Consider the following 26891-nt stretch of genomic DNA (forward strand, 5'->3'; position numbering starts at 1 on the left):
AACATCGGCTGGGTGCTACCGTTACAATTATACATACAATCCAGACAAAATGTTTTCACTAATTCCGATTTAAAATGTTCAAGACAAAAACATAAATAAAGCTGTTAAGACTGACAAATAGTACAGTACTGGTCCATCATTTCATATTCAAGGCGCCCCCCGCACCCCCCGGGGGGCGTGGGGGCGTGGGGGGGGGTAAGGGGGGGGTAAAAAACAACATCTGTTAAGTCTGGCAAATATTTTCGTCTAATCTGTTGAAAAACAGACAGAAACAGTAGTTAGTGGCAGTGTTTTCTTCTATTACTAATTATTATTACACAATTGGAGGAGAACAAGTTTCTCTCTTGTCATTTACAAGATAATTCTTTGGATTATTTAACAACAACAACGTCACTGTCACATGGGATACTGTGTTGTTGTCGTCCACATGCTACTCTATCAGCACTGGTCCAGCAATTACTGCTTTTGGACTCAAAACTATTATATTAGATGGGGTAGAACAGTGCAGGGTTAAAATACCACATCCTAGTCTGAGCCTGCTGACAATAGCCATTGAACAGAAAGGATGTCCTTCCTAACCTCTTCAAGGCTTTTCAGAAATGTACCCACATTAACTATAAACATAGAAATATATTAATATAATGTCCTTCATTTTTAGGGATATGGATAGCTTTATTATTTTTAAAATTACTTACCAAGAACTGCAGTGCTTTAAAAGAGACCACAGTCCTTTAAGTTATTCTTTATGATCACATCAGTAACAGCATCAAACACAAACTGCACATTCTTGGTGTCTGTGGCTTGAGTGAAGTGAGTGTAAATCTCCTTGGTGTCTTTTCGCTTGTTCAGGTCTTCAAACTGGCATTGAACATAAGCTGCTGTTTCTTCATAAGTATTGGATCCTATTGAAAGATGATATATTTAATTTCCCTGCTTGTGAAATGTTTTTACCCTCTTTTTCTAACAATACAACAAAAAAGCTAAAAAATACAAACCTAATTCCTAATATTTGTTTTTATTATTATTTATATCAGATTTACCACTGTATGGTTTGAAAAAAGGATTAATGCCAGCTTTAATAATGGTTTTACAAAGGATCCTTTATAAAGGGTGAACACTCTTAGCTGAAGTTATAGTGCATGCAAGCCTAGTCAGTGAACTGGAGTATGAAGCACCATACACTGTATTTTAAAACATAATTGCTTTAATTGCTAAAACCTTTTTTTATTTTATTTTTTTTTTTTTTTTTTAATTATTATCTACCTATACCAATTGACTTGCATAAAACAACCAATACCCATGACTGGAAACTAAAAACAATGTTTTTTTCACCTGCATATTCAGGAAAGCAAATTGTAATAGGGCTCGTTTTAATCTTCTCTTCAAACAAATCCTTCTTGTTTAGAAAAAGGATAATAGATGTCTCTGTGAACCACTTGTTGTTGCAGATGCTGTCAAACAATTTCATGCTTTCATGCATTCGGTTCTGGAATAGAAAATAGCAGTACACAGTAACTAAATGTATCAATAGTAATAAAAAGGTTTTATTGTAGGTCCAGTTTCTTGCCATGAAATAGACGATTGGCACAAACATTGTATTTTATTATATTGGTCTGTTACTTCTACTATTATGAGACGCGACTATAGCAATTAACAGTTGCAAGACTCATTACTGGCAGCTAAATGTGTCAATATTCTTTTTAACAAATGATACCAACACGAACTTGGGATCAAATTATTCTCAAATTGATATCAACCAAGAAAAATTGATAGGCGCAGAGTACGTAGAGATTGGAGTGTATTTGCAGTAAACATAATTCCACAATTTTGCTGCAACCACAACATTGTGGTTGGAGCACACTATTGCTATCGTTAGGTTACAAATATGCTTTTTATATGCCTGCTGTAAGATACATTACATTTGCACATGGCTCTGAATTGGTTTTACAACTCACCACTTCTTCATCTTCAGCTAGAACTAGGTCATAGTCACTGAGTGCAACACAGAATATGATTGATGTGACGCCCTCAAAACAGTGAATCCACTTCTTTCGTTCAGACCTCTGACCACCCACATCAAACATTCTGAAACAAAACAAACAAAACTGACCAATGTAGACAAAGTAGACTCAATTCAGGGCAAGAGAATACAAAAGGGAGCTTTTGTGAACAAAAAATAAAAAGACATTCAAAATTATTATTTTTTTTTTTTTAAACTAAGTAAAATAGAACTTTAAAAACGATCTGTATCATTGATGTAGAAGCAATGAAAAGGTTAATTTCTACTGGACACGTCAAATCACAGAATGCAACTGGGTACCAACTATAAAACCCTATGTCAAAGAATGTGGGCTGCATCATTGTATTTAATTTATATTAACAGAGGTTAAAACAATGGCAGTGAAAAGGTTCATTTTTACAGGACAAAACCACTAACAATAAAAATGCAGCTGCCTACCAAACATTAATCCGTTAAGTGTCATTATCCTCATTTGAGGACAGGCTCCTTGTAATTTTTGGAGCATTTTTAACTGGCATTTCAACCTGTTATTTTAAATTTTTCTCCAACTATGATCACTCACTTTAATTTTTGTTAAAACACAAAAGTCTAAATGTAATGTATCAATTACATATACAGTTTGTGTTGTGATGTTTTCAAAAAAATTTCTCTGGTACTTAATGGGTTAAGACAATAACTCAGTGTACTGTATCTATCCATCTATTAGTCACATGACTCCCCATTATGACTGCAGAAAGTTCAGTTTAAAAAAAACAAACTAATTTTAGTGATCTACAAGAAGACTGCACTACCTATTCTAGCACTTTGTCTTAAATTGTACAAAAGTAAAGATGCACTTACTTGAAATGGAGGTCTTTAAATGTGAAATGTGTCTCTACAATTCCAGTTGTTTTAACTCTGGATCGGAGAACATCCTGTTGAGTAGGGATGTAACTGGGGTGTGCTACCCTGTCCATATCATTCAGGTAACTAATGGGAAACGGAATTAAATGTGACTTCATTTAAAAGAACATGCTTTCATTTTGTAATAAAAAAAGATATATATAATTTCTAAATTATATAATATATATAAAACTTTTTTTTTTTTTTAAATGTGACTAGGGCATGACTCATCCACTGAAGGAGTATATAGGGAATTAACTGACGTACCTCAAGACATTACTTTAACTGAATCGAGCGCATTTTGACAAAAAATATTCAAGGTCAGAATACCAGTAAATCCACTAGTGGTGACATCCCTTGAGTGGGGATTAGAAACTGTAATCACAGCTGTAAATCAGGCTTAATCTTTTACCAAAACAATATCTTAGTTAACTGAGAATTAGGAAATTCTTAATCTGCTACAAAGTCAAGAGGATAATTACTGCTACAACAACCAAGCACACATGCATATACATTATTTTCCCTGCTGTTCAATATAAAACTTTTAGAAAGTTTAGAAATAACTACAAAAAAAAAAATACTGCCACACAACTAATGATTTCAAACAAACTGATGTATTCAAACCAGAGAATTTATACAATACTGGAAGGTAAACAATTCATCCTTCAATCAAGAAAACAGACCTTTACCATCTATACTTTTATTATGTTTACAGCTAAATCTTTGCATTCATATTACATAACCTTCACCATGAAGGAAGCAAGGATCCTACGCAATCTTTTAAGATATCCGTGTGACTCTAGATGCACACCAACATCATTTATATTGTATGGAGATAATTGAGAACCACAATAAAGATCAGGCAAAAAAATTAATTGAGGTAACCTGACAGATGGAAAGAGTTTGCTAAGAGATTGAACTCAATCTGAAAATCCCTGTCCTATGAATTACAGTGTGAAACAATCACCATGAAATGTTGACCAGGGGACAAATTGTGGTACTCATTTTCAACAAAACCTTACATATTAAGTTTGAAGGATATGCTGGCATTTATTTATTTATTTAAACCAGCAGGGGAAGATAATTACTTACTTTAAGACTTATCAGCAAGAAACACCTTGTAAATGCCCATTTGAACTATTCCTGCATAGATTTCTATACATTTTATTTATTTTTTAAATGCAAGTGCAATGAAATGTAAGGTTGCAAAGGGTTCTAAAGGCATAGGTATGTAAACATTTTCTGTGATCAGTCTCTGCTTAAGCAAACTACCTTTCCAAACAATGCACATGCAAATTACAGTTATATGCATGGGACATGCTTGAATCCTAATAAATGTACTTACTAAGCGGCAGAGTCATTTAGCTGGTATTCTCTTGATCTGCTGAAACAGGCTTGAACACCAGGATCCTTCCACAATCTCATGATAACACCTGCTAGTTCTTCTGTCATGATTCCTTCATCTGCAGAGCCAGCTAGCACAAACAATTGACGAGCATCATCCTAGTTAAAACAATACCAGTAAATGCATCTTTCAAAAAGCAATACACAAAACAGATCAATATATTTAAAATTACATTTTCGTTACTCAACAGGCAGAATTTGCTTTCTATGCAAAACCCATACACCACCAGTAACCATCTTAAGTTGTTTAAATAGAAAACATTTATTTATGTCCTATTGCCTGATGAAACCGCCTTGGGTTTAGTTCAGGAATGCTAATCAATATTTCTTAGTTTAGCTGCATAGGTAACAATTAGGCTCAAATTGCAGCCTATATTTGTGTAGCCCACTAACACATGAGGTCCTCAGGTAATCTCAGAAATAAAATTATTGTTATTAATAATAATAATAATAATAATAATAATAATAATAATGGCTTGTAACGATAATATAATTATTTATCGATTGGGACGCCACGACAACAAAGCGATAATATTTTAACAAAATCGAATATTCCATGAAATTAAAAACATGTCTTGTATATATTACTGTCAAGAATGTGTTGTTGCTTCTAAACGGTTACTGAGAATATGCGCCTGTGAACAAATACAGGATGATGCAGACATCATGAGTAACCTGCTTTGTTAATTTATTTTATACATATTTTGTTTTAAAATCAGTCCCAACTGTAGCGCCATTTCTTGACTGAAACTAATATTGAACATTCAGAAAGGTTGTTTTGTTGTTGTTGTTTTTACCTTTTCGTTTTGAAGCAATACACTATCCACAACCTTTCTCGTTTCTGATTGCTGTCTAAATGCCGCTGGATCGTAGCTTGATGTATGAGATCCAATGAAACACTGCAGGTTGTACAAAATAGTTTGCCACCAGTAGAATGCAAAATTATTGTACACGAACCGCTGCAGTAATTATTGTATTTTTTTTTGTTTTTTTGTTTTCATTTTGGTCATTCGCAAAATGTTCACTTGCTTAACATCAGCCCCGGATGCCCATATCTACCAATCAGTGAGGACAGCCCAGAGTGGTTATTGGCTGCTGTTAAGTATCAATCAATAAATCCTGTCCAGTTTTCTTTTTGAAATTGAAACAAGCTTATATAAGCACATCAGGATCCTAGATACACTAACAAAATAGACAGTTTCTGTTGTAAAGGATAGGCTACCTCCAATATACTGTTTGGAAAAATTACGTTATAGTTATATTCACTGAAGACAATACAAATCTAAGTGGTTATGCAAGTCATGTAAAGTTTTGATTAAAATATGACAGCAAAAAGTGAAATGCATCTCTGCAGCCTCAGCACACTGGAAGGGACTGCTACTTCCGCTAGCAGAAGCTGGGCCTCGTAATTCATAAGTCGCAACCAACAGCAAATTAAAAAAATATGACAGATCAAATTATGATTGTGAATAGGCCACAGTGTTAATGTAGTTTTCAAACCTTGTTTTTTTTTCTCCTTTGGACAATGGGGTTGATTTTGGTTTTTTTTTTGTTTTTTTTCTCGAATTTACCGTTATGTTTACAGTGGAAATTTGTTAGACTTTACACAAAACAAGGCAAAGGCTAGTGACGGCAGGCAGATGTGGCGCGTAACTGTTGATAGTGGAGGGGCACAGCTTAAAGGTTCTGGTGGTATGTGGTGTTCAAGGACCGTAGTCAAGAGACAAAAGGGGTTTAAAGTAACCAAATGTCTTAGGTATAAATTATTAGATAGATAAACGACTTTTGATAAAACAGAACAATGCTTTCGTTAACCACATAGCAAGTTTTCCAAAAAATGACACGACTACGACTGCAGCACAGTATTGAGACGACTAGTGGGTATTCTTAAATCAGAAAGAAAACAGAGCAACTTCCAGAAGAGTGAGTCTCAATTTCTGGGACAAATATAACAGTGAAAGGTCAAAGACACTCATTGGTTACGTTGTTAAGGTTTGAAAATCTACTGCGCGCTCACCTATTCTGAACCCACTTAAATTTTTTTTTTTTTTTCACATATATATATATATATATATATATATATATAGTATATACACACATATACATATATATATACACACCACATATATATATATATATTATACACACATATATATATTTATACACATATATATATATATATATATATATATATATATATATATATATATATATATATATATATACACATACATACATACATACATATATATATATATATATATATATATATATACACATATACACACACAGACACACACACACACACACATACATATACACACACAGAAATCTGGAGGGGGCACGTGACCAGGCGTACCACCACTACGCGTCGCCACTGACATCAGGATTTGTTTCAATGAGTTTTGTATACCATGTTCTACAAAAAGATGACCTTGTTCCTTTTTTTAAAGCATTTTACTCGATAATTACCAATAATCTTTGTTTGAATTTGCACGATAATCGAAGTCAACGTCAAAGTTCGATTTACAACACTAATAACAATAATAGCAAGCACACAAACATACCAAGACTGTTACTAAATGCAATCGTTTTTGTTATTCACTGGATATCATTGTTTCACCTTCTTTTCACAAATAATACTGTATTAACCAACACTCTATTAAACATTAATCTTACTCATGTGTAACAAATACTCACTGCTCTTGCAGATTCACCAAAGTCTATCTTCAATCTCCCCATAGCCCTGACGATAGCCATTATGGACTGAATGGTGTTGCTGTAAACAACAGCTTTGAATTGTTTGCATTCCTCTTCTGAATAACCAGCTTCATGAATAATTCTAATTAAAAAAAAATTCAATATTATATAAAAAATCCAAACCGTAAACATTTAGCCACCTAAAAATGAAATTTTGCGTGAGTAAAGCTGTACTTACTTCATCTGTTTCACAATTGTACTTTTTCCTGACTCCCCAGCACCTGCCAAAAAAATTAATTTAATTAAATTATAATCAATTGATTGATGTCCCCTGCACCATGATAGTAACACTATGACCAGTATAGACAAAACATTTACATATAAAACAATATGCTAAATAAAAATGCATCAACTAAAACATTTCACAGTATGGACTTTCAAGTTAGGTGTAAATAAAATGCACAATAAAAAAAAAAGTAAGATTTGTATAAAATGTTATACATAAAAAATACCTCAAGTATTTACCAGTGAATCATACCAAATATATCCTATTACAGTAGATCACGTCATATCCGATCCTGAAAGATAATACTCTATTAACCGATGGACCTCTGGCATGTGTTACTTACACATGTTGCCACCAACTGAACGATACAGGTAGAAACTGATCAATGCACATTATGATCTAAAACAGTAAATTCAGTACTTAGGACAGAATGGATTCAGTTGTCGATTTACTTAAAAATAAATAAATAAATAAATAAAGGAATAGTTTCACTTTTTAATGGTGTCAATTCACAGACAACAGATTGCCCAGTTTGACCATGTTAAATACATTTTTTTAAAAAGCAAGGGATTATTATAATTACTGTACCATTAAATAGCTGAAACAAGATTTGTTCGCCAACCTTCAACGCAAGTTTGCAGGCACACTTTTTATTTGTGTTTTTAATGTTATGTCTGTTGGGTTAACACACAACACAATTACTTTGTCATGGACTGAGAAAGTGTTTTTGGAATGTTGCATTGTAAATTGCTAAATACTGTAATACAGTGCTTTGTTTTACAATGATTCGCGCCCATTTTCTTTGTATAGTGCAGTACCGTACTTTGGTGTTTTAGACACACTCATCTACCTGACCTATAAGAAACATCTATTGTCAAAAGTTTTGCATCACCAAATAGAATTAACTAATTTTGCTTTATAAAATTGAATGAAACCTGCTGAATAATGTTACGTTAACATTTTGAATGAACAAATTCATACGGACGAAATGTGGCATTTCAAAATCTAACATTAAATAGTGTACTACTATTATGGCTTCCGGTACACACTTGCAAGATCATGTTGTAGTTTCTTTGATTACATGATATTGAAAATATATATATATTTTTTTTTTTTTTCATATAAATTATATTTTTTATGGTTTACAATCCTAAAAACTTTTGGCCATGCTATAGTATATGACTCCCTCTTCAATACAATATTTTCACCTATCCGATAGATCCCTGGAATCAATTAAATCTGATATGACATGTTCTACTGTATCTTTGACCATATTGACCAATCCAAGAATGAACTCTGTTCAGCAAAGTAAAATACATTTCTTGAATCAGTAAGCATTTTCTTATGCAAAGGATTGTGGGCTATTGGAAGACAAATTGAGTTCTTTTTTTTGCGGTTTGTTTAGTTTTACAAACTTGCTAGGAACCTAGGACTCTCACAAAATAAAGTCAGGATATATATATATATATATATATATATATATATATATATATATATATATATATATATATATATATATATATATATATATATATATATATATATATAATAGTTCAAAGGGTTAAACACATATGCAAATCTAGCCAAAATAAATTGGTCCTCACCCTCAAATAGAAGCTTCATCTCAGTATTGGTCAGAGCACACCATTATGGGAGTGGCAGCTCACGATAGGAAGCGAAATACTGTTTAACTTTATGTTGTCATTATGTTGTATTATGATGTATGTTCTATGTTTATGCATAACCTGTTTGTATGCTTGGGGCTTTCAAATTCTTTTCATGCAGTTCATCATTTGCATTTTTTTGGACCTTTGTATCAGTACCAGTAGTAATGAATAAATAGGTCTGCATATAGTACATGCTATTCTACAGCAAGCTTTTACATTTATAACTGCAGTTAACAAAAATTTGCATAAGGATCTAGGGAAGAGATTATTTAATAGTTGTGTTAGTGTTTTCTTTTAGGCCAGGGATCATCAACTATAAGGTAGCAGAGTGCCACAAAATCAATCAGAACCCTTTGGCGGGCCACACATTTCTGAGGCTACACATTGCCTAACAGAAAAATGTTTGCTGCAGTACAGCATGTTAAAATGGCAACTAACTGTGTATTACAGTGTAAAACTGAAGTGTTCTTAAATATAAAAGCCTCTTAATACAACTTTTAAATACAAAACAAAACAATGACAAACATCTGAACCTTTTGTTGTTCCGTGTAACGAGGACAATTTCATAAGTTCTTCCTGCATGTGGGCGACTTATATCCGACACATCAGTACATCGGTAAAATAAGAGCAATCGTGCATAATTTTGTTGAACTTTTCTTCCACTTGCACATCTGAATCTCTGTGAACTGTATATCATAAAACAGGTTGTCAAACAGTGGCTTTTTAGACCATGCCAGCTCGACAGCAACAAGGTATGATGCAGAGAGTAAGACTGAAAGTTTGTATTGTGGTGGGTCTGGAAAAAAACAATTCTGCTGCCTGATTTCCATTACATGAGAGTAGATGTTGCCTTATGCCATGTGGGAGGAGCTGAACTGAGACCTCCTTTTCCAAGCTGAACTTGCCCCATAATATCTCCGATTCGAAGGGCAGCTTTAGCATCTTCCACAGCTTTCTTTGCCAACCATGTTCTGCCAGTTTTTAACACAGGTGCTGCCTCCTTGACGCATTTGTCACGTGAATCTACTAATGTCATTTCCAGTCAGACTTTGGCGCATTTAAATTCCTCGGTTACAGCAGAGATTGGTAGCTGCAGTATTCCTTTACCATAAAGTCCCACTCTGCTGAGGCAGCGTGGAACTCCCAACCATTTCCTGACGCACGAACTGATTAAAGCTTCCAGCTTCTCAACTGTTGTGAAGGAAACCTCGTACACAGTCAGTGGCCACAGCAGTCTTGGCAGTTGACCAAACTGAAAGCACCAGAGTTTCAGTTTGTCTGGCAAAGCGCTGCTGTCTATGCTCTTCAACCCTTCCACTGCTTGTTGTCTAACTTCTCCCACACGAACTGTCCTTTAGATCCCCGTCATACCATCTTTTCACTAGCTTCTCGGAGACTGTTGGTATTGCCTCACCATTAATGTAGAACCTTTTATGTACTACTTTACCTTTAATTATAGAGATGCTCCTTGATTTAGTGGGCTTGAATTGCATTCGTGCCCGTTCAATGTTATTGGTTAATTTGTCCAATAATCGATTAGTGCAGACTACTGTTGTAGACATTGTTGTCATGTCATCCATGTATGCTCGAATTGGTGGTAGTCGCATTCCAGAAGCCAAGCGCTCTCCTCCCACTACCTATTTTGATGCCCGAATAATTACTTCCATTGCCATGGTAAAAGCCAGTGAAGAAATTACATCCTGCCATTATTCCAACTTCTAGGCATTGCCATGTAGTGCTGAATTCTGAAGTTGAAAAAATAAATTGCAAATCTCCAAAGTAGGCTTTCACTAAATTTAAAACATTGCCTTTTAGATCAGCAAGGATGGCATCTCTAGCTTCAGCAGTGTATTTTTCGTACTTTGTTTTGCGATTCGTAATGTAGTGACGATTCAAATTATATTCCTTTGTTACCGACACGAATTGCAAACACCCACGGGCTTACCTCCATATTCACTAAAAATAAATTCATGCTCTCACCGTGCATGGAAAACTCATTTTTCTCTGTCTACCTTCCTTTTACTTATAATGAAAGTAAGTTTAAAAGATCGAAGAATCAGCCACAAGCTTGTCAATGCACTGCTTCCCGCTTCACTCGCAAGTATCGTGGTCAAGTGGCTATGGCAGGTGGCAGGAAACAATTAAAAGTTGAGATTAAAATGCCAAAAGTGAGCTTTTATTAAGGTCACAAGTAAAAATTGGCAGTGCAAGACACTAATAATTACCAAAAACAAATCCACAAGCCTGTATTTAACACAGATATACAATGAGTATACAGCTACTCGGTCACTCCAGCCTCACTGGATTCTCAAATCTAGTCCCAGAAATGAGCTCTACACAGGTACTTACACCCTCCCTTATCACTAGCCCCTCCCCAGGACTAATCCACTACACCTATATTAAAAGTATAGTCTTACAAATGTTACAGTATCTGCATTAACTGATTCACACTTATTCAAATTTAAACATAATTTACCTTGGTTTTAATCTTATATACCCACTCAACAATTCAGCATAATATAGTTAGAAACCCAATCAAAGGATATACACCCCACCCCATTAACTATTATTAACCTCACTCACAGGTATAACAAAGCCTGATGACAACACGCATACTCCGTAAGATGGCGGCGCCCAGCTCTACACCAGCTAGCCGGTATGTTCGCATTTATTCAAAACACAAAATGCATTTAAAAAATATTAACAAGCACTTCAAAGCTTTAAAACAAAGTCTGAGCTTTAAAACAAAACGTCAGAAACTCACTAGCAAAACATTGTATCCAAACACAAAAATAGTTACAACGGTGGTCTAAGAACTATTACTGTATCTTTTCATAGCTATTTGTTATTTAACATTGCAAATGTAAATCACAAACAACCAGTATTAAGCAGACAGTTCTTTAGCATAATTTTCTTCTGTTATACAATGATGTACGACCGTATTAATGGTGTGTTTCTCTTTTGTTTTCACTCTGTCTCAAGGCCATTGAATTTCCTTGTTGTATTCAGCATACATGCAACCCCGCCCCCTAGCGATTGGTCTTCCACATTGAGAAAAGCACTTTATACTTCAAGTAATGTATGTTTATCACAGCAGAATTAATATCTGAACTGTTGTCGGGCCACATCAAATTAATTGGCGGGCCACCAGTTGCCCATGTTTCTGAAACAAGTACAATTAACACATTACCTGTTTCTTTGAACACAGTCTTATTGAAGTATACTTTATGTACTTAAAATATTTTTAAAAATACATATATTTAAGGTTAGGTCATTATTTTTATTATTTCTAGTACTAACTACTTTTTCACATTAACAGCACTGGGGTTCATGTTTGCTATGTTAAACTGTGCAATATTAATACTGCTATACAATTTATAAAAAGCAGATGATTTTAAGCTTAAAAAGAGATTTATAAAACGTAGGTTTGTGTAGCACAACCTCTGAATACCAGTAATTTAGTAAATCCACCCAACAGTGCATGCATATACATTAAGTTACATGCGATTTGATTTACCAGTGTAACTAATTTCACTTCTGGCAGAGAGTTACCTGTCAAATATACACCAGTAAAATGTGTGTAGGATATGTTCAATTTAAAGCTCAACTCCAAATGAACAGAATACTAGATTATAAAATTATATTATTAATAATGAAAAGAAATTCAGTATTGGAATCTATTGATATGGAATATTGGTAATAAATCATCCCTATTGATAATGGCTATTTCTTTATTGCAGATATTACAGTTCACTGTAAAGGCAACACTATTTGTACAAGTCTCACTTCTGTCCTGCATGTTTTAAAAACAAAGACACAAATGTCACTTCCAAAACACAATTACTTCAGCATAAAAATAAAAAAATAGACTTCCAAGCTGTTTCTCCAATGCTTATTTATATGAATCTCTCATTGTGTTATAAATAATATTGCTATAGTTTGAAGCAAGGGAAGCATGTTTGACATATTAATACAACTTTGCGCATTAACATGATACATCTAGTTCACTATTTTGTCTCTCAGATGTTGTCAGGTACTGTTCAGTCCGAGTTTTTTTTTTTCCTGTGAAAGGGGAGTCTTATTGGAAATAAACAGTTTCCCTAGACTTCTGTCCTCTTACAAACCTACCACTACAAACGTGATGACATGCTTCAGCAACAAAAAGATCAGACTTATTGTAACAACATTCAAAACAACAGTGAAAAATCACCTCTTATGTGCCATTCAATTACATGGATTTACAGACAGCCTCTACTTATTCCAATATTTTGATACTATCAATAACCACTGGTAAAGAATGTTTCTAGCAAGTTCCATAAGAAGCAGTAAAGTGTGACATTCAGACGGAGGTAGTCATATATTTTCCCACTGGATTCATCAAAATAGCCACCCTTTGCAATAGCCTCACAAACACGAGGCATTCGCTTAACAAGTTTCAGCAGGAAATCACCCGACATGTCTTCCCAGCTCTTCTGCAGCAATTCCCAGAGATGTAGGGCACTTGTGGGTAGCTTTGCTTTGACCCTTCTGTCCAGTTCATCCCATACAAGTTCTATGGGATTGAGGTCTGGAGACTGGGCAGGCCAGGTGATTAGATTGAGTTGTCCTTCACTTTCCTTCTTCGCCAGATACTTCTTGCACAACTTTGAGGTGTGTTTCGGGTCATTATCTTGCTGAAGAATGAAGGACTGCCCAACTAGCCATAATCCTGATGGAATGGCATGCCTCTGAAGTATGCTATGATAGCCATGCTGGTTGAGCTTGCCATGGACTTGGTAAAGATCACCAACTCTGTCACCAGCAAAGCAACCCCAGACCTTGACACTGCCTCCTCCATGCTTGACAGTGAGAACCACACATGCAGAACTCATGAGCTCACCCTCTCTGCGTCTTACAAATACTCGGCAGTTGGATCCATATATTTAAAATTTTGACTCATCGGTCCATGAGACCGACTTCCACTCCTCAAACGTCCAGTTTCTGTGTTTTTTGGCCCAGGCAAGTCTCTTCCTCTTATTCTGCACTCTTAACAATGGTTTCTTTACAGCAATTCTTCTAGTTAGGCCAGCTTCACGCAGTCTCCTCGGAACAGTTGACGTTGAAACATCTGTACTTCTAGTAGCATTTAGCTGAGCTTATATTTCAGGGGCAGTTAATTACCAGTTTCAGACTTCTGACTCAAATTAACTCTGATTCTGAGGTCACCCTTGGCCTGAGTGACCTTGTTCAGTCCTTATGAATGCCAGTTTCTTCAAATCGTTTGATGGTCTTGGCCACAGCAGTTACAGACACCTGCAAAGTTCTTGCAATTTGTCTTAAAGATTGACCTTCATTTCTTAAAGTAATTACAGACTTTTTTCTTTGCTTAACTGAGCGTATTTTGCCATTTTCTGCTCCCTTACATGCAAGAATGACAAACTTGTGCCTATGCTACCTATATTTATAGTAATCATGGACCCTCACCTGTTAACAATAATTGGTGACAAAAAGTTAAATTAGGTAACTCAGAGAACATCTAACAAAGACACTTAGGCCACTGTTCTAACTCCGTGTTATACACATTTCAGACTTTTTACTGACTTGGGCTTCAGACTGCAATCCCCTTGCTTTGGGTGACCATTTCATTGAAATTGACAAGATTTACATTTTCGTTTAAAAATTAAATTTTTGAATGCAATTCACTTATGATTATCAGCTTATATAAATACACATATCATATAATGAAATATTAAGTGTTTATAGACAAGTTTATACAGTTAAAAGCATAGATAATCATGAAAAACCTGGTTTCAAGCACGTGTACTCAAATTTTTGACGGTACTGTATGTGTGTGTGTATAAACATGTATGAAAAAAAAAGAAAAAAACTCACGTCAAATATCAGCTAGAGTTTGCCAGAAGGCATGTGGGAGACTCTGAGACCAAGTGGATGAAGATTCTATGGTCTGATGAGACCACAACAGAGCTTTTTGGCCTCAATGCCAAGCGCTATGTTTGGCGCAAGCCTAACACCGCACATCATCCTGAGAACACCATCCCTACCGTGAAGCATGGTAGTAGCAGCATCATGCTATTGGGATGCTTCTCTGAGTCAGGGCCTGGAAAACTTGTGAAGATAGAGGGAAAAATGGATGCAGCAAAGTACAGAGAAATCCTGGAGGAAAACCTGCTGAGACCTGGGACTTGGGAGAAGATTCATCTTCCAGCAGGATAATGACCCCAAACATAAAGCCAAAGCCACACAGGAGTGGCTTAAAAACAAAAAAGGTCAATGTCTTGGAGTGGCCCAGTCAAAGCCCGGACCTCAATCCAATTGAGAATATGTTGAAAGAGTTGAAAATTGCTGTTCACCAAAGGTCCCCATCCAACTTGACGGAGCTTGACCAATTCTGCAAATAATAAATGGGCAAAAATTGCAGTGTCCAGATGTGCAAAGTTGGTAGTGACTGATCCAAACAGACTCGTGGCTGTAATTGCTGCCAAAGATGCCTCTACCAAATACTGACTCAAGGGGGTGAATACTTATGCAATCAATTATTTTCTGTTTTGTATTTGTAATTAATTTAGAACAATTTGTAGATTTTATTTTTCACTTTGACATTATGGACTTTTGTGTTGATCAGTGGCAAATTAATTAAATCCATTTTGATTCCATGTTGTAACACAAAAAAATGTGGAAAAGTCCAAGGGGGGTGAATACTTTTGAGAGCCGCTGTTGTTCCCACTGACACACAACCTTTTAACAAAGGCTGGAATGTTTAAGTTGAGTTACGATGTTGCTACAAGGTTGTGCGTTAGCAGCTTCTCAATTACCGCATGAATGAAGCATGTGAAGCTAGAAATCTAATACAAACACCAGACTCAAATAATCGCCGGTCTCCAATACACGCTGGGTCTGCTGGCAAATATTGTAAGTAAACACCAGATGCGTTTAATTGAAGTAAGTTTTACAGTACTATTATGTTTAAATGGTAATAGCTTAAATCTGGCTTTTTGTACATTTTATATGTTTTGACTAGATGACACTATAATGACCTGCAATAAATGCGCCCGATGTTTAATTTTTTTAAACTATTTTGTGTTATTTTATTACTGTTATTTTTGGCTTCAGATCGTGAATTGAAGAAAAAAGACAAAAAAAAAAAAAACGTTTTACGTTTCATCCGAAGGATGGGCTTCACAAAATAAAACCAAGTATAAAACTCACATTTTTTTACTTATGTATTCTGCCAATTCATTCATATGGTTGAGAAGTTTGGGGTCTGATTTTAAACCCTGATTACAGCAAACAGGACAAAAGACAGACAAACTTGCATTCATTTTATAACAAGACTGCATGTGCTGTATGCCAAATAGAATAAAGGTTAAGAACATAAGAACATAAGAAAGTTTACAAACGAGAGGAGGCCATTCGGCCCATCTTGCTCGTTTGGTTGTTAGTAGCTTATTGATCCCAAAATCTCATCAAGCAGCTTCTTAAAGGATCCCAGGGTGTCAGCTTCAACAACATTACTGGGGAGTTGATTCCAGACCCTCACAATTCTCTGTGTAAAAAAGTGTCTCCTATTTTCTGTTCTGAATGCCCCTTTTTCTAAACTCCATTTGTGACCCCTGGCCCTCGTTTCTTTTTTCAGGCTGAAAAAGTCCCTTGGGTCGACACTGTCAATACCTTTTAGAATTTTGAATGCTTGAATTAGGTCGCCATGTAGTCTTCTTTGTTCAAGACTGAACAGATTCAATTCTTTTAGCCTGTCTGCATATGACATGCCTTTTAAGCCCGGAATAATTCTGGTCGCTCTTCTTTGCACTCTTTCTAGAGCAGCAATATCTTTTTTATAGCGAGGTGACCAGAACTGAACACAATATTCAAGATGAGGTCTTACTAGTGCATTGTACAGTTTTAACATTACTTCCCTTGATTTAAATTCAACACTTTTCACAATGTATCCGAGCATCTTGTTAGCCTTTTTTATAGCTTCCCCACATTGTCTAGATGAAGACATTTCTGAGTCAACAAAAACTCCTAGGTCTTTTTCATAGATTCCTTCTCCAATTTCAATATCTCCCATATGATATTTATAATGTACATTTTTATTTCCTGCGTGCAGTACCTTACACTTTTCTCTATTAAATGTCATTTGCCATGTGTCTGCCCAGTTCTGAATCTTGTCTAGATCATTTTGAATGACCTTTGCTGCTGCAACAGTGTTTGCCACTCCTCCTACTTTTGTGTCGTCTGCAAATTTAACAAGTTTGCTTACTATACCAGAATCTAAATCATTAATGTAGATTAGGAATAGCAGAGGACCTAATACTGATCCCTGTGGTACACCGCTGGTTACCACACTCCATTCTGAGGTTTTTCCTCTAATCAGTACTTTCTGTTTTCTACATGTTAACCACTCCCTAATCCATGTACATGTGTTTCCTTGAATCCCAACTGCGTTCAGTTTGAGAATTAATCTTTTGTGTGGGACTTTGTCAAAAGCTTTCTGGAAATCTAAATAAACCATGTCATATGCTTTGCAATTATCCATTATCGATGTTGCATCCTCAAAAAAATCAAGCAAGTTAGTTAGGCACGATCTCCCTTTCCTAAAACCATGTTGACTGTCTCCCAGTACCCTGTTACCATATAGGTAATTTTCCATTTTGGATCTTATTATAGTTTCCATAAGTTTGCATATAATAGAAGTCAGGCTTACTGGTCTGTAGTTACCTGGTTCAGTTTTGTTTCCCTTTTTGTGGATCGGTATTACGTTTGCAATTTTCCAGTCTGTCGGTACCACCCCTGTGTCAAGAGACTGCTGCATGATCTTGGTTAGCGGTTTGTAAATTACTTCTTTCATTTCTTTGAGTACTACTGGGAGGATCTCATCCGGCCCAGGGGATTTGTTTATTTTAAGAGCTCCTAGTCCCTTTAACACTTCTGCCTCAGTTATGCTAAAGTTATTTAAAACTGGACAGGAACTGGATGACATGTGGGGCATGTTGTCAGTATCTTCCTTTGTAAAAACTTGTGAAAAGTAATCATTTAATATATTTGCTATTTTTTTTTCTTCATCTACGATTTTGCCATTTGTATCTCTTAAACATTTAATCTCCTCTTTGAATGTTCTCTTGCTGTTGTAATATTGGAAAAACATTTTGGAATTGGTTTTAGCTCCCTTAGCAATGTTTATTTCTATTTCTCTCTTGGCCTTTCTAACTTCCTTTTTGACTTGCGTTTGCAGTTCTGTGTACTTTCTTTTTGGTCCTTTTTTAATGCTCTGTAAAGTGCCTTTTTTCGCTGAATATTTTTTTTAATTTATCTATTAAACCATTTTGGCAATTTAGTTTTACATTTAGATTTGTCTACTTTAGGGATATAATTGTTTTGTGCCTCTAGTACTACATTTTTGAAGAACAACCATCCTTCTTCTGTGGGTGTTTTCTCTATTTTACTCCAATCTACTTCTGTTAGTCTCTGTTTCATACCTTCATAGTTTGCTTTTCTAAAATTGTAAACCTTAGCTTTAGTCATTTCTTTTGGGGATTTAAAAAACACTTCAAATGAGACCATGTTGTGGTCTGAGTTTGCCAGTGGTTCTCTGACCTCTGTTTTAGTTATTCTATCTTCGTTATTTGAAAAGACTAAATCAAGGCATGCCTCCCCTCTAGTCGGTGCCTTAACAAATTGTGTTAGGAAGCAGTCATTTGTCATTTCCACCATTTCTATTTCATCCTTCGTGCTACCCACCGGGTTTTCCCATTTTATTTGGGGGAAGTTGAAATCCCCCATTAGTATGGCTTCTCCTTTGCTACACACATTTCTAATGTCATTGTATAACAGATTATTGTGCTCACCGTCTGAATCTGGCGGTCTATAGCATGCTCCTATTATTATGCCTTTTGAATTTTTGTCCGTTATTCTGACCCATATTGATTCGGTTTTATTTTCTTTGTCCTGGTTTAACACCTGGGCTTCAAGACTGTTTCTTATGTATAGCGCTACCCCTCCTCCTCTTCTGTCCTGCCTGTCTTTCCTATACAGTGTATACCCACAAATATTAAATTCGTCCCCATCACTCTCAGACAACCACGTTTCTGTAACACCTATCACATCATAGTTACCTGTTAGTGCAGTAGCTTCAAGTTCTAGAATTTTGTTTCTGATACTTAAGGGGATAAAAAGTGTTTCTTCATTCTTATCCAAGGAAAGAAATGAAAATGGTTAACTGCTCAGTGAAAAATATGAATATGCAGCTCATGGACTTCCTTTCAGCATCTCAATACAGCCCATTTTCACAACAAAGGTTTAAAGTTTAAGAATCGTTATTTAATCAATTTGAAACACAACAAGATTAAGAAAGTGCACTCTTGAGATGACAACCCCTTGACTGACCAAATGAATATCTAGGTCAGAACCTATACTGTATACCAATATACTCATTCTTATGCATTTAAGAAGTCTGGAATTTCCTACTATAAAAATATCCTGCCTTTTTGGCTTTTAGCCCACCATACAGCCACTAAGGTCATGGGTCTATTCTATGCCAACTCAACCAGTGCCGTTGCCTGTCCGTCTCAGATTTTCCTAGAAAAATTTACCTGGAGGTTTTCAGACACGCCGAGTTCAGAAATGATAGCCTTTTTGTATTTCCCCTTCCAACCTGTGAACTTGCAGAGGTCAACTTAAAGTGAGAAAGGGACCTTGATCAGAAAACTCACCCTGGGTGCAATTTAGATAGATGGCACCAATCTCATTCAACAGTCTGCATTCACATCTTTTATGTGTTCTTCAGAATCCCCAAATTGCAAACATCATTATTACATTCTATGTGGAGATCTTTCTATAAAACACATTTAAAAGACTATACTGTACACATTCAGGTTAAATCTAGTTTCTTGATGGTTTTATTTATAGTGTTTGTATATTTTGCTATTTAGGGATAACATCTTCATACAAATAATCTTCCATTCCAGAGGTTACATGGGGTCAGAATGTATTCACTCAAGAGCACATTTTAAAATTGAATGTTAAAATCCCATTAAATGTATTTATATTGCACGCAAGCTGATGGAAATGTTATGCCAAGTAATTTAACATCAAAATAGATGGCAAAACTGTTAAGTGTCCTTTGAAAATATACATTTTTAAAAGAAGCACTGTTGAGTACAAGTCAAAAGTCAAATAGAGATTTCTGTGTGCTTTTTTGAATAAAAACAATGAGGCTGGGATGATGCCTCCTTTTCTTTTTTTACCATCATCGTTTTCCAAAACAACCTGTGCATCTAAGTCACCAAAAAGTAATAAATGTAGCGCTACTGATAATATACAGAATATATAAACAATGAATAGCTACTAAATTATTGAAAATAAATTAATAAATTAAATGACTTAAATTGTATAACTCAAACATGTCTTATCTCATTTTAGTCTTGATTTGTGCCAAGTGGTGATAAAAGCACAGAGAACAAATTGAATAATATTCAGGTAGCCTAAACCTTAATTCCTTGTGTGTTGTATGAATCCAAAATAACAAATATCTTGAGTAATTTCGGACTGAAGCAATATAAATAATAATCAACATTTAGATGGGTTGGGGGGCTAACCAAGTCACAACAGCGGGGCACAGAAGATAAAATTGTATTTAGCTTTTTTTTACCTACTTAAGTCATCCTGGATAAAGGCAGCAGCTAAATAAATAATAATGTCATCAAGTTACCCATTATAGTATGCAACAAGAGTAATAACATGCAACTAAATTGAGGAATACTAACTTATTTATGAATAGCTTCACTATCAAAGGACAGATTAAATACAAAAAGACTAAACTACTGTTGATTATATTTGGATGTTTAGTGCATTCTTCCATAGTTCAGCTATCTTTGCACTCTTTAGAATGCTGACTTAGAACAGTTTGTTATAGCTTCCAAAGATAATTTTTAGTGGGGTGGTTCCAAAGTTTTGTACACTACTCTGTATAGTTTGTGTGATTGAAAGCAGTAGAGTTACATTTAAGGTTGAGTGAAAGAATATTTTGCATGACTATTTCAGCAATTCTTAGCAAATACCAGTTCTTTTTTTCAGCCAGTCTTGTATTGCAGGGGCCTTGATGTTCCAAAAGTACATTTTTCTTCTTGTTGATCTTGCTGTGAGCAGTGCTGAAATAAAGCTCCTTCATTGCACTAATGGAGTACTTTGTCAGAAACTACAAGCAGACCAATGCTAGTCTATTTTCAAATTCCCCCCCCCCCCCCCCCATTTTCCCACCCCCCCCCCCCACCCCCCCCCCCCCCCCCCCCCCCCCCCCCCCCCCCCCCCTCCTAAATGACATGGATGCCGCTCCTACATTCTAAGCGCCATATAGCCTAATTATAAACTAATTGAAAACCCTGTACATAAAGCAAAAAATAGATATGAAAAAGTGTGATCTTTATCAATATGACCAGAGGTTAAAGTTATAACAGTGTCAGTGAAATGGTTATTTTTTTTACTGGCGACAACTGTAATGGATCTTTATTGGGAGTAAATACACTACCTTGAACAGTGTATTCTGCAGCAGTGGAAACTTTAACATTTACTGCACACTGCCAGTAATGAAACATAACTAGGAAAATAACAGTACAGTACCAAATGTAAGCAAAATCAATAATGTTTTAATCAGCCCTACCGGTGCGTCTGCACTGGTTTTTTAAGTGACCTGCTGTACCGTACGCAGCAGGTGGGACACATTGTTAGGTGCATTGTTTTGACTTAGGTTGCTAAAATGTAGTTTTCAGCATTAGACGTAAAATACCAGAAATAGACGACAAAGCAAAACTAGCAAAATATGTTTCAGCTGAGGATCGTTTCAAGACATTCCCCAAATAAACTGTACATGTAGATGCAGGTAATTGTATTGCACATCTTGTAATGTGACCAAGAAAATACGATTGTTCGCTACTTAGCTTCTGAACCACACATTAAAACAAAAGGCTACCACAGAGGCTGCTGAACAGAACGGAAAACAAACAACAGCTTTCAGAAAACAAACGGGAAAGTCAGCACAGACAAAAAAGTATCCCTGTGTTGGTTGTAACCAAGTTGAAACAGCATTACAGGTACAATCAAGCACAGATAATTGTGCCTGTAGCTAGCTTACTTTTTAAATGTAGTTAGAATTTTAGACCTAAATAGGCACGTTTTCTTTTTTTTGACTGGGTACTGAGAAAACAAATTCCGAGATGGGACAAAATAACATGACAACGAACAAGCTGCATATATGGACTTTATTAAAGAATGCCAGATACCTTTGTGTAGCCGAGTTTTGGGACTATTTCTAACCAATTTCCACATCTGTATAACTTGGCAAAGCTTTGCCTTACACTTCCTGCCAATTCAGTGGATGCAGACGTGCAGTCTCAATGTATCCACACCTGACAGAGAATGTTGGCAGCAACTGTTGGGAGATTTGCATGCTTACCTTTTAAAAATGGCAGCACTCTGTTTTAGTAAGGAAGCAAGTACCACAATTTTTAGGCTTTTATAGTGCTATGAGATATTATCTAGGTGTATTTACTGTTTAAACAGGTCCGCAAAAGGCTGAGAAATCCTAATTATAATCCTAATTGGATGACTTGGCCATGGGCATAACATCCTTTTTTCCGTTGACATAACTGTAGAACTCCTTGAAATTCATTTTTCCTTTTGAGCTTAGATTAATCGTCCAAGCTTCAATTCAGTCACAATAAATAATAATATAATAATAATAATAATAATAATAATAATAATAATAATATTGTATCCAACTCGCCACTGTGTGATGCCGTGCTCTTTTTTACACAATTTACAAAATGCCTTTGTAACAGTCATATGATTGAATCCAGTCCTCCTCCCCCCTCCCCTGCGTTTGGTACCTGCACTGTCTTTTTTGTTTTTTAGGCGGGGAGGAGTATCTCAATGTTGTATTTTGTTCTCTTTATCCCTTTACACTGTAAAGATCACACTTTCCTGTCATGGATGATACCCAATGCGTTTTCTTTAAAACAGAAAAGACTATTTTGAAGAGTACAATCAGGTTCATACAGTGGGGAAAATTAATTCAAACTGTTTTTGGTTTAGTTTTTTAGGCATTAGTATTCACAACATCTATAGTACAACATAATCCTGATCACAAGAACTCTATAAACTTGCAGATATGGTACACTCTTCCAAGCATAATCACAGGTTGACTGTTATAATGCAAACAGACTGACTAGATCACAATAATCTGATCCACAAAAAGGATTACAAAATTCCAGATAATTATCCTAATTACACTCTGACCCAGGAGCCAAACAAGTACTGCATAGTACATAGAGAAATATTCTGTCCCTGACAAAGCAATGTTCCCCAGGCCAGGGAATGAATGTATTAACAAGAACACCATTGTTCAGTGTATATGGTTATTGTATTTAAAATGTAGCACTTACCACTTTGACGTCAGCTCAAACATTGACGTCACAAGCAATTCCAAAACAAAATGCATGCATTTGCATTAGCAAAACATATAAAATCACTATTAAAATAATACGATTAAAAAGAAACTGTTCTAAAACAAGGTTGATGCATTTTTGACCTTTGCTTAAACCTTATTCCTTAAGACTGCTCTGCTAAGATTATTATAGGATTGGCAACACACAACAAGATAATGTGCCATTAGATCAGTTAATACCATGGCCTACACCAAATTAAGTCCCTGGTATTAAAATACACTGGAAAGCCATTTAAAAGGTAAACATTTAATAGTTGCATAACGCACAGACAAGATTTAATGCATAAGCTAAACCTCCAAACTGTCAGCGAGCCTATGACATCACTTTCACCTTCATACAGTACACAATGTAAACTGCATGGAAATCTAGGCAAATGTTAAAGTTAAGTCACATGCAAATGTGGATTCTGGGAAACACTGAACCTGACTACTAGGTTTTATTATAAACCAGATTAAAAAAATTGTTATTGTAGCCATAATATGTTCATATATTATTTGGTGTTAAATGTGCTTATTCACTTTTTTTCTGTAGTCTGGTAGATAGACCATGTTGGTGTAGAATACATTGTCTACACTAAATATGTTGACATCTGGGGTAAATGTAGCATAATTTATGAACATCAAAATAAAAAGAAATGTAAAAAAGTGCAATCCACTGGAACACATGATACAGTTTGGAACATCCCAATACAGGATAGATCTGGCATCCAACAATCATAATAGAAATAAGTAAGAATTTTGAAGTCAATTACATTTATTTATTGTTTTAAACCTATGTTCTAATCCAAGATCTAATCCAAGATCGGCAGTAGTTATTTTTTTTTACGTTACTGACTGATCTCAGTCGCGTTTGGTTTCATTTGTTTAGTGTGACTGAAGCTTTGCTGTTTTTGGTTGTAACTGGAACTGGCTATCTTTGTTACCTGGAAACAGGAATGCATTTGAACAGCAACAGCACACACACAGCGCTTTACAAAGTGTATGGCAATTGCAACAGCACACTTCCACAGCTCAAACACATGGTCCGAAAGCGCAAGACCTTAACATTACCTTAACCACATAAATACCTTGTTTTCTCATTGAACAAAACTTTAAATACACTCAGAATTACACAGAATCAGTAGTTTTATTTAATTAAACGGTATCTTAGTAAAATGATTCTGGACAACTGACTTTCATGAGACTGTGTGGGGATTGTCACCTAATTACCTTAAAGTTTACCAATATTAAAAGAACTAATAAGTGTGGTATTTGTACAATTCAAGTTTTATTCTAGGCACTGTCTATACTGTATACTGGGAATTAACTTTACATTTAAGAGCAAATGTGTTTTTTGTTCTAAACCAGATTAAATCAAAATATGTTCTGGCAGACCCTTACAGTTTGCTTATTCAAATGTAATAAATTGGTAGGTGATCAGTGGACTGAATACTCATACCATAGACCCGCATCTCTCCACCCTTATAAAGCATAACAAAAAGGATGAGAAATTTGTTTTTATTCATAAAGATCAAATGTTTCAGGATTCATACTGTATTTTGCTGATGTAGCATACAGGGTTTGTTTAACTGCCTAAACAGAGGCAAAACTTTACAGGGCAATCCCCACTGATCTCATTTACATGTATTGTTTGTTATATCTAATAAGTGGGTCCATGGGGAACCCACAGCTGGGTTAATAGTGGTAGAGAGGCTGTATTTAGATCTGCAAATGTTTAGATCATTAAAATAGACCCGACAGGCTGGTTGGTAAACAATTCTATGCTGCATTATTTCCGTTACCACCAACCTCTACAGTCAATGTTTCTGTACAGTGCAATAAATGACATACTTGCGTATTAAATATGTCTGCTACATGGTCTGAAAAATCAGCCCTTGGTACTAATATTTCGCTTACATTTTTTTTCGACCGCACGCCTCGTTGATTGTTTATATTATTAGCATCAGCGTTTACAGTTCAAATAAGCCACACACATTGTGTTCAGGTATCACAACCACCAGAAATTGAGAATTGTAGTGTGTGTATAAAATTATATATTACACACATACATGTACATACTGCTATGGTATTTTACAACAATAAGGAAGTGAAATGAAAACGTACAAATAAATAGCATCCTTGCTAAGCAAAGACGGAACTTGCGTTTGAAGGCTACAGAAAACCACTGTTTTGTGCATCCTTAATTTATTGTACAACAGACCTTTATATTAAGCCCCAAACTATCTTATGAAGTTTGCACGAGCTTTTCTATTTCCAACACGTGTAAACAGGTAACCGTACTTATGTAAACAAACAGGTCCTTAATCTTTCACTTACAAACTGTGTAACACAACAAATAGTGGCCTTTCTTTTATTTTTGTTCAACCATGAACAACGACTTATTTTGGGGGCTCTAGTTTAAAACACATTACAGATGCAAAGCAGCATTATAGGCAACAATGTTACTGTACTTTGCAGGTAGAAAGGTGTCGTAACAAAAACTGATTAAATTGCTCTGGTTGTTTTTGGTGGTTCGTCAAAACACAAAAACGACCAGTATGCACTAATAGAAACACCCGTTACAAAAAATTATAAAATACTATACCATTCATACAGAAATATAGATATTGTATATGGATTTTAAACAACAAATAACACATACAGCGTGGCGTTAAGGGTTTATTTACATTTATATGTAAACAATTTACTCAAAGTGACAGACTGGACATCTGGTTTTTATTTGTTTCTGTGATCGGATGCAACAGTTGCAAATTGCAACCAGCTTTTTATATGGCAATTTAAAGCACAGCGGGAAAATTCAAGTTACAGGAGACTTTGGAGGTCTGAAGTTTTAAATATTTAAGCCTACGGTTTAAAATGCCCTAGATCCGGAGATGGAAAAAATAATAATAATAATAATAATAATAATAATAATAATAATAATAATAATTTAAATGATACCAAACAAAAGTTTATATTAGACATCCTCTTTTCCTTACCGAGAAGGAGCAACTTGACCTCTCTGGCCGATTTCTCTCCGTCTTCTCGTAGGTTCTTGTCGATCATTTTACTGCGTTCCTGAGCCTCCTTATCCTCCGTGCTTAGGGTGCACCCCATCCTCAGACCGTTATTTTTTCAGTACAAAAGTAAAATTGTAAATCTCTAAAAAAAATAAACATGTACGTGTAAAAAATAAAAAAAAAAAAAACAAGAAAATAGACACGAAAAAAACACGCCCTTTTATCAGACAAATGTTTTGAAAAACGTCCAGGGCTGATAATTGACCGCGTTCAATATGAAATTGCCCTTTTGTTTCCACTCCGAAAGCTTTGATTTCGATATGTGTAACCTTTTGCAATCACAAGTTAAAAAAAAATAAAAAATCTACAAAGACACCCCACCTCCTTGCCTCTTTTTCTTCAGTCTCGCAGTCTCTGACTGACCACTGCTTCCTGT

At 35.4% G+C, this 26891-nt stretch overlaps 1 protein-coding gene across 1 annotated transcript; it reads right to left on the bottom strand.

Moving 5' to 3' along the window:
- Positions 1-208: 208 nt before the first annotated feature.
- On the bottom strand, positions 209-26891 carry LOC121318357 (guanine nucleotide-binding protein G(i) subunit alpha-1-like). Its single transcript, XM_041254920.1, has 9 exons — positions 26435-26891; positions 7245-7287; positions 7007-7148; positions 4248-4405; positions 2861-2989; positions 1956-2085; positions 1333-1486; positions 696-902; positions 209-251 (listed from the first exon to the last, which is right to left on the bottom strand). The coding sequence occupies exons 1-8, from the start codon at positions 26550-26552 to the stop codon at positions 712-714; spliced, it is 1065 nt and encodes a 354-aa protein (XP_041110854.1). The 5' UTR covers positions 26553-26891; the 3' UTR covers positions 209-251; positions 696-711.

The sequence above is a fragment of the Polyodon spathula genome, chromosome 7, assembly GCF_017654505.1.
Source record: "Polyodon spathula isolate WHYD16114869_AA chromosome 7, ASM1765450v1, whole genome shotgun sequence".
NCBI classification, from domain to species: Eukaryota; Metazoa; Chordata; class Actinopteri; order Acipenseriformes; family Polyodontidae; genus Polyodon; species Polyodon spathula.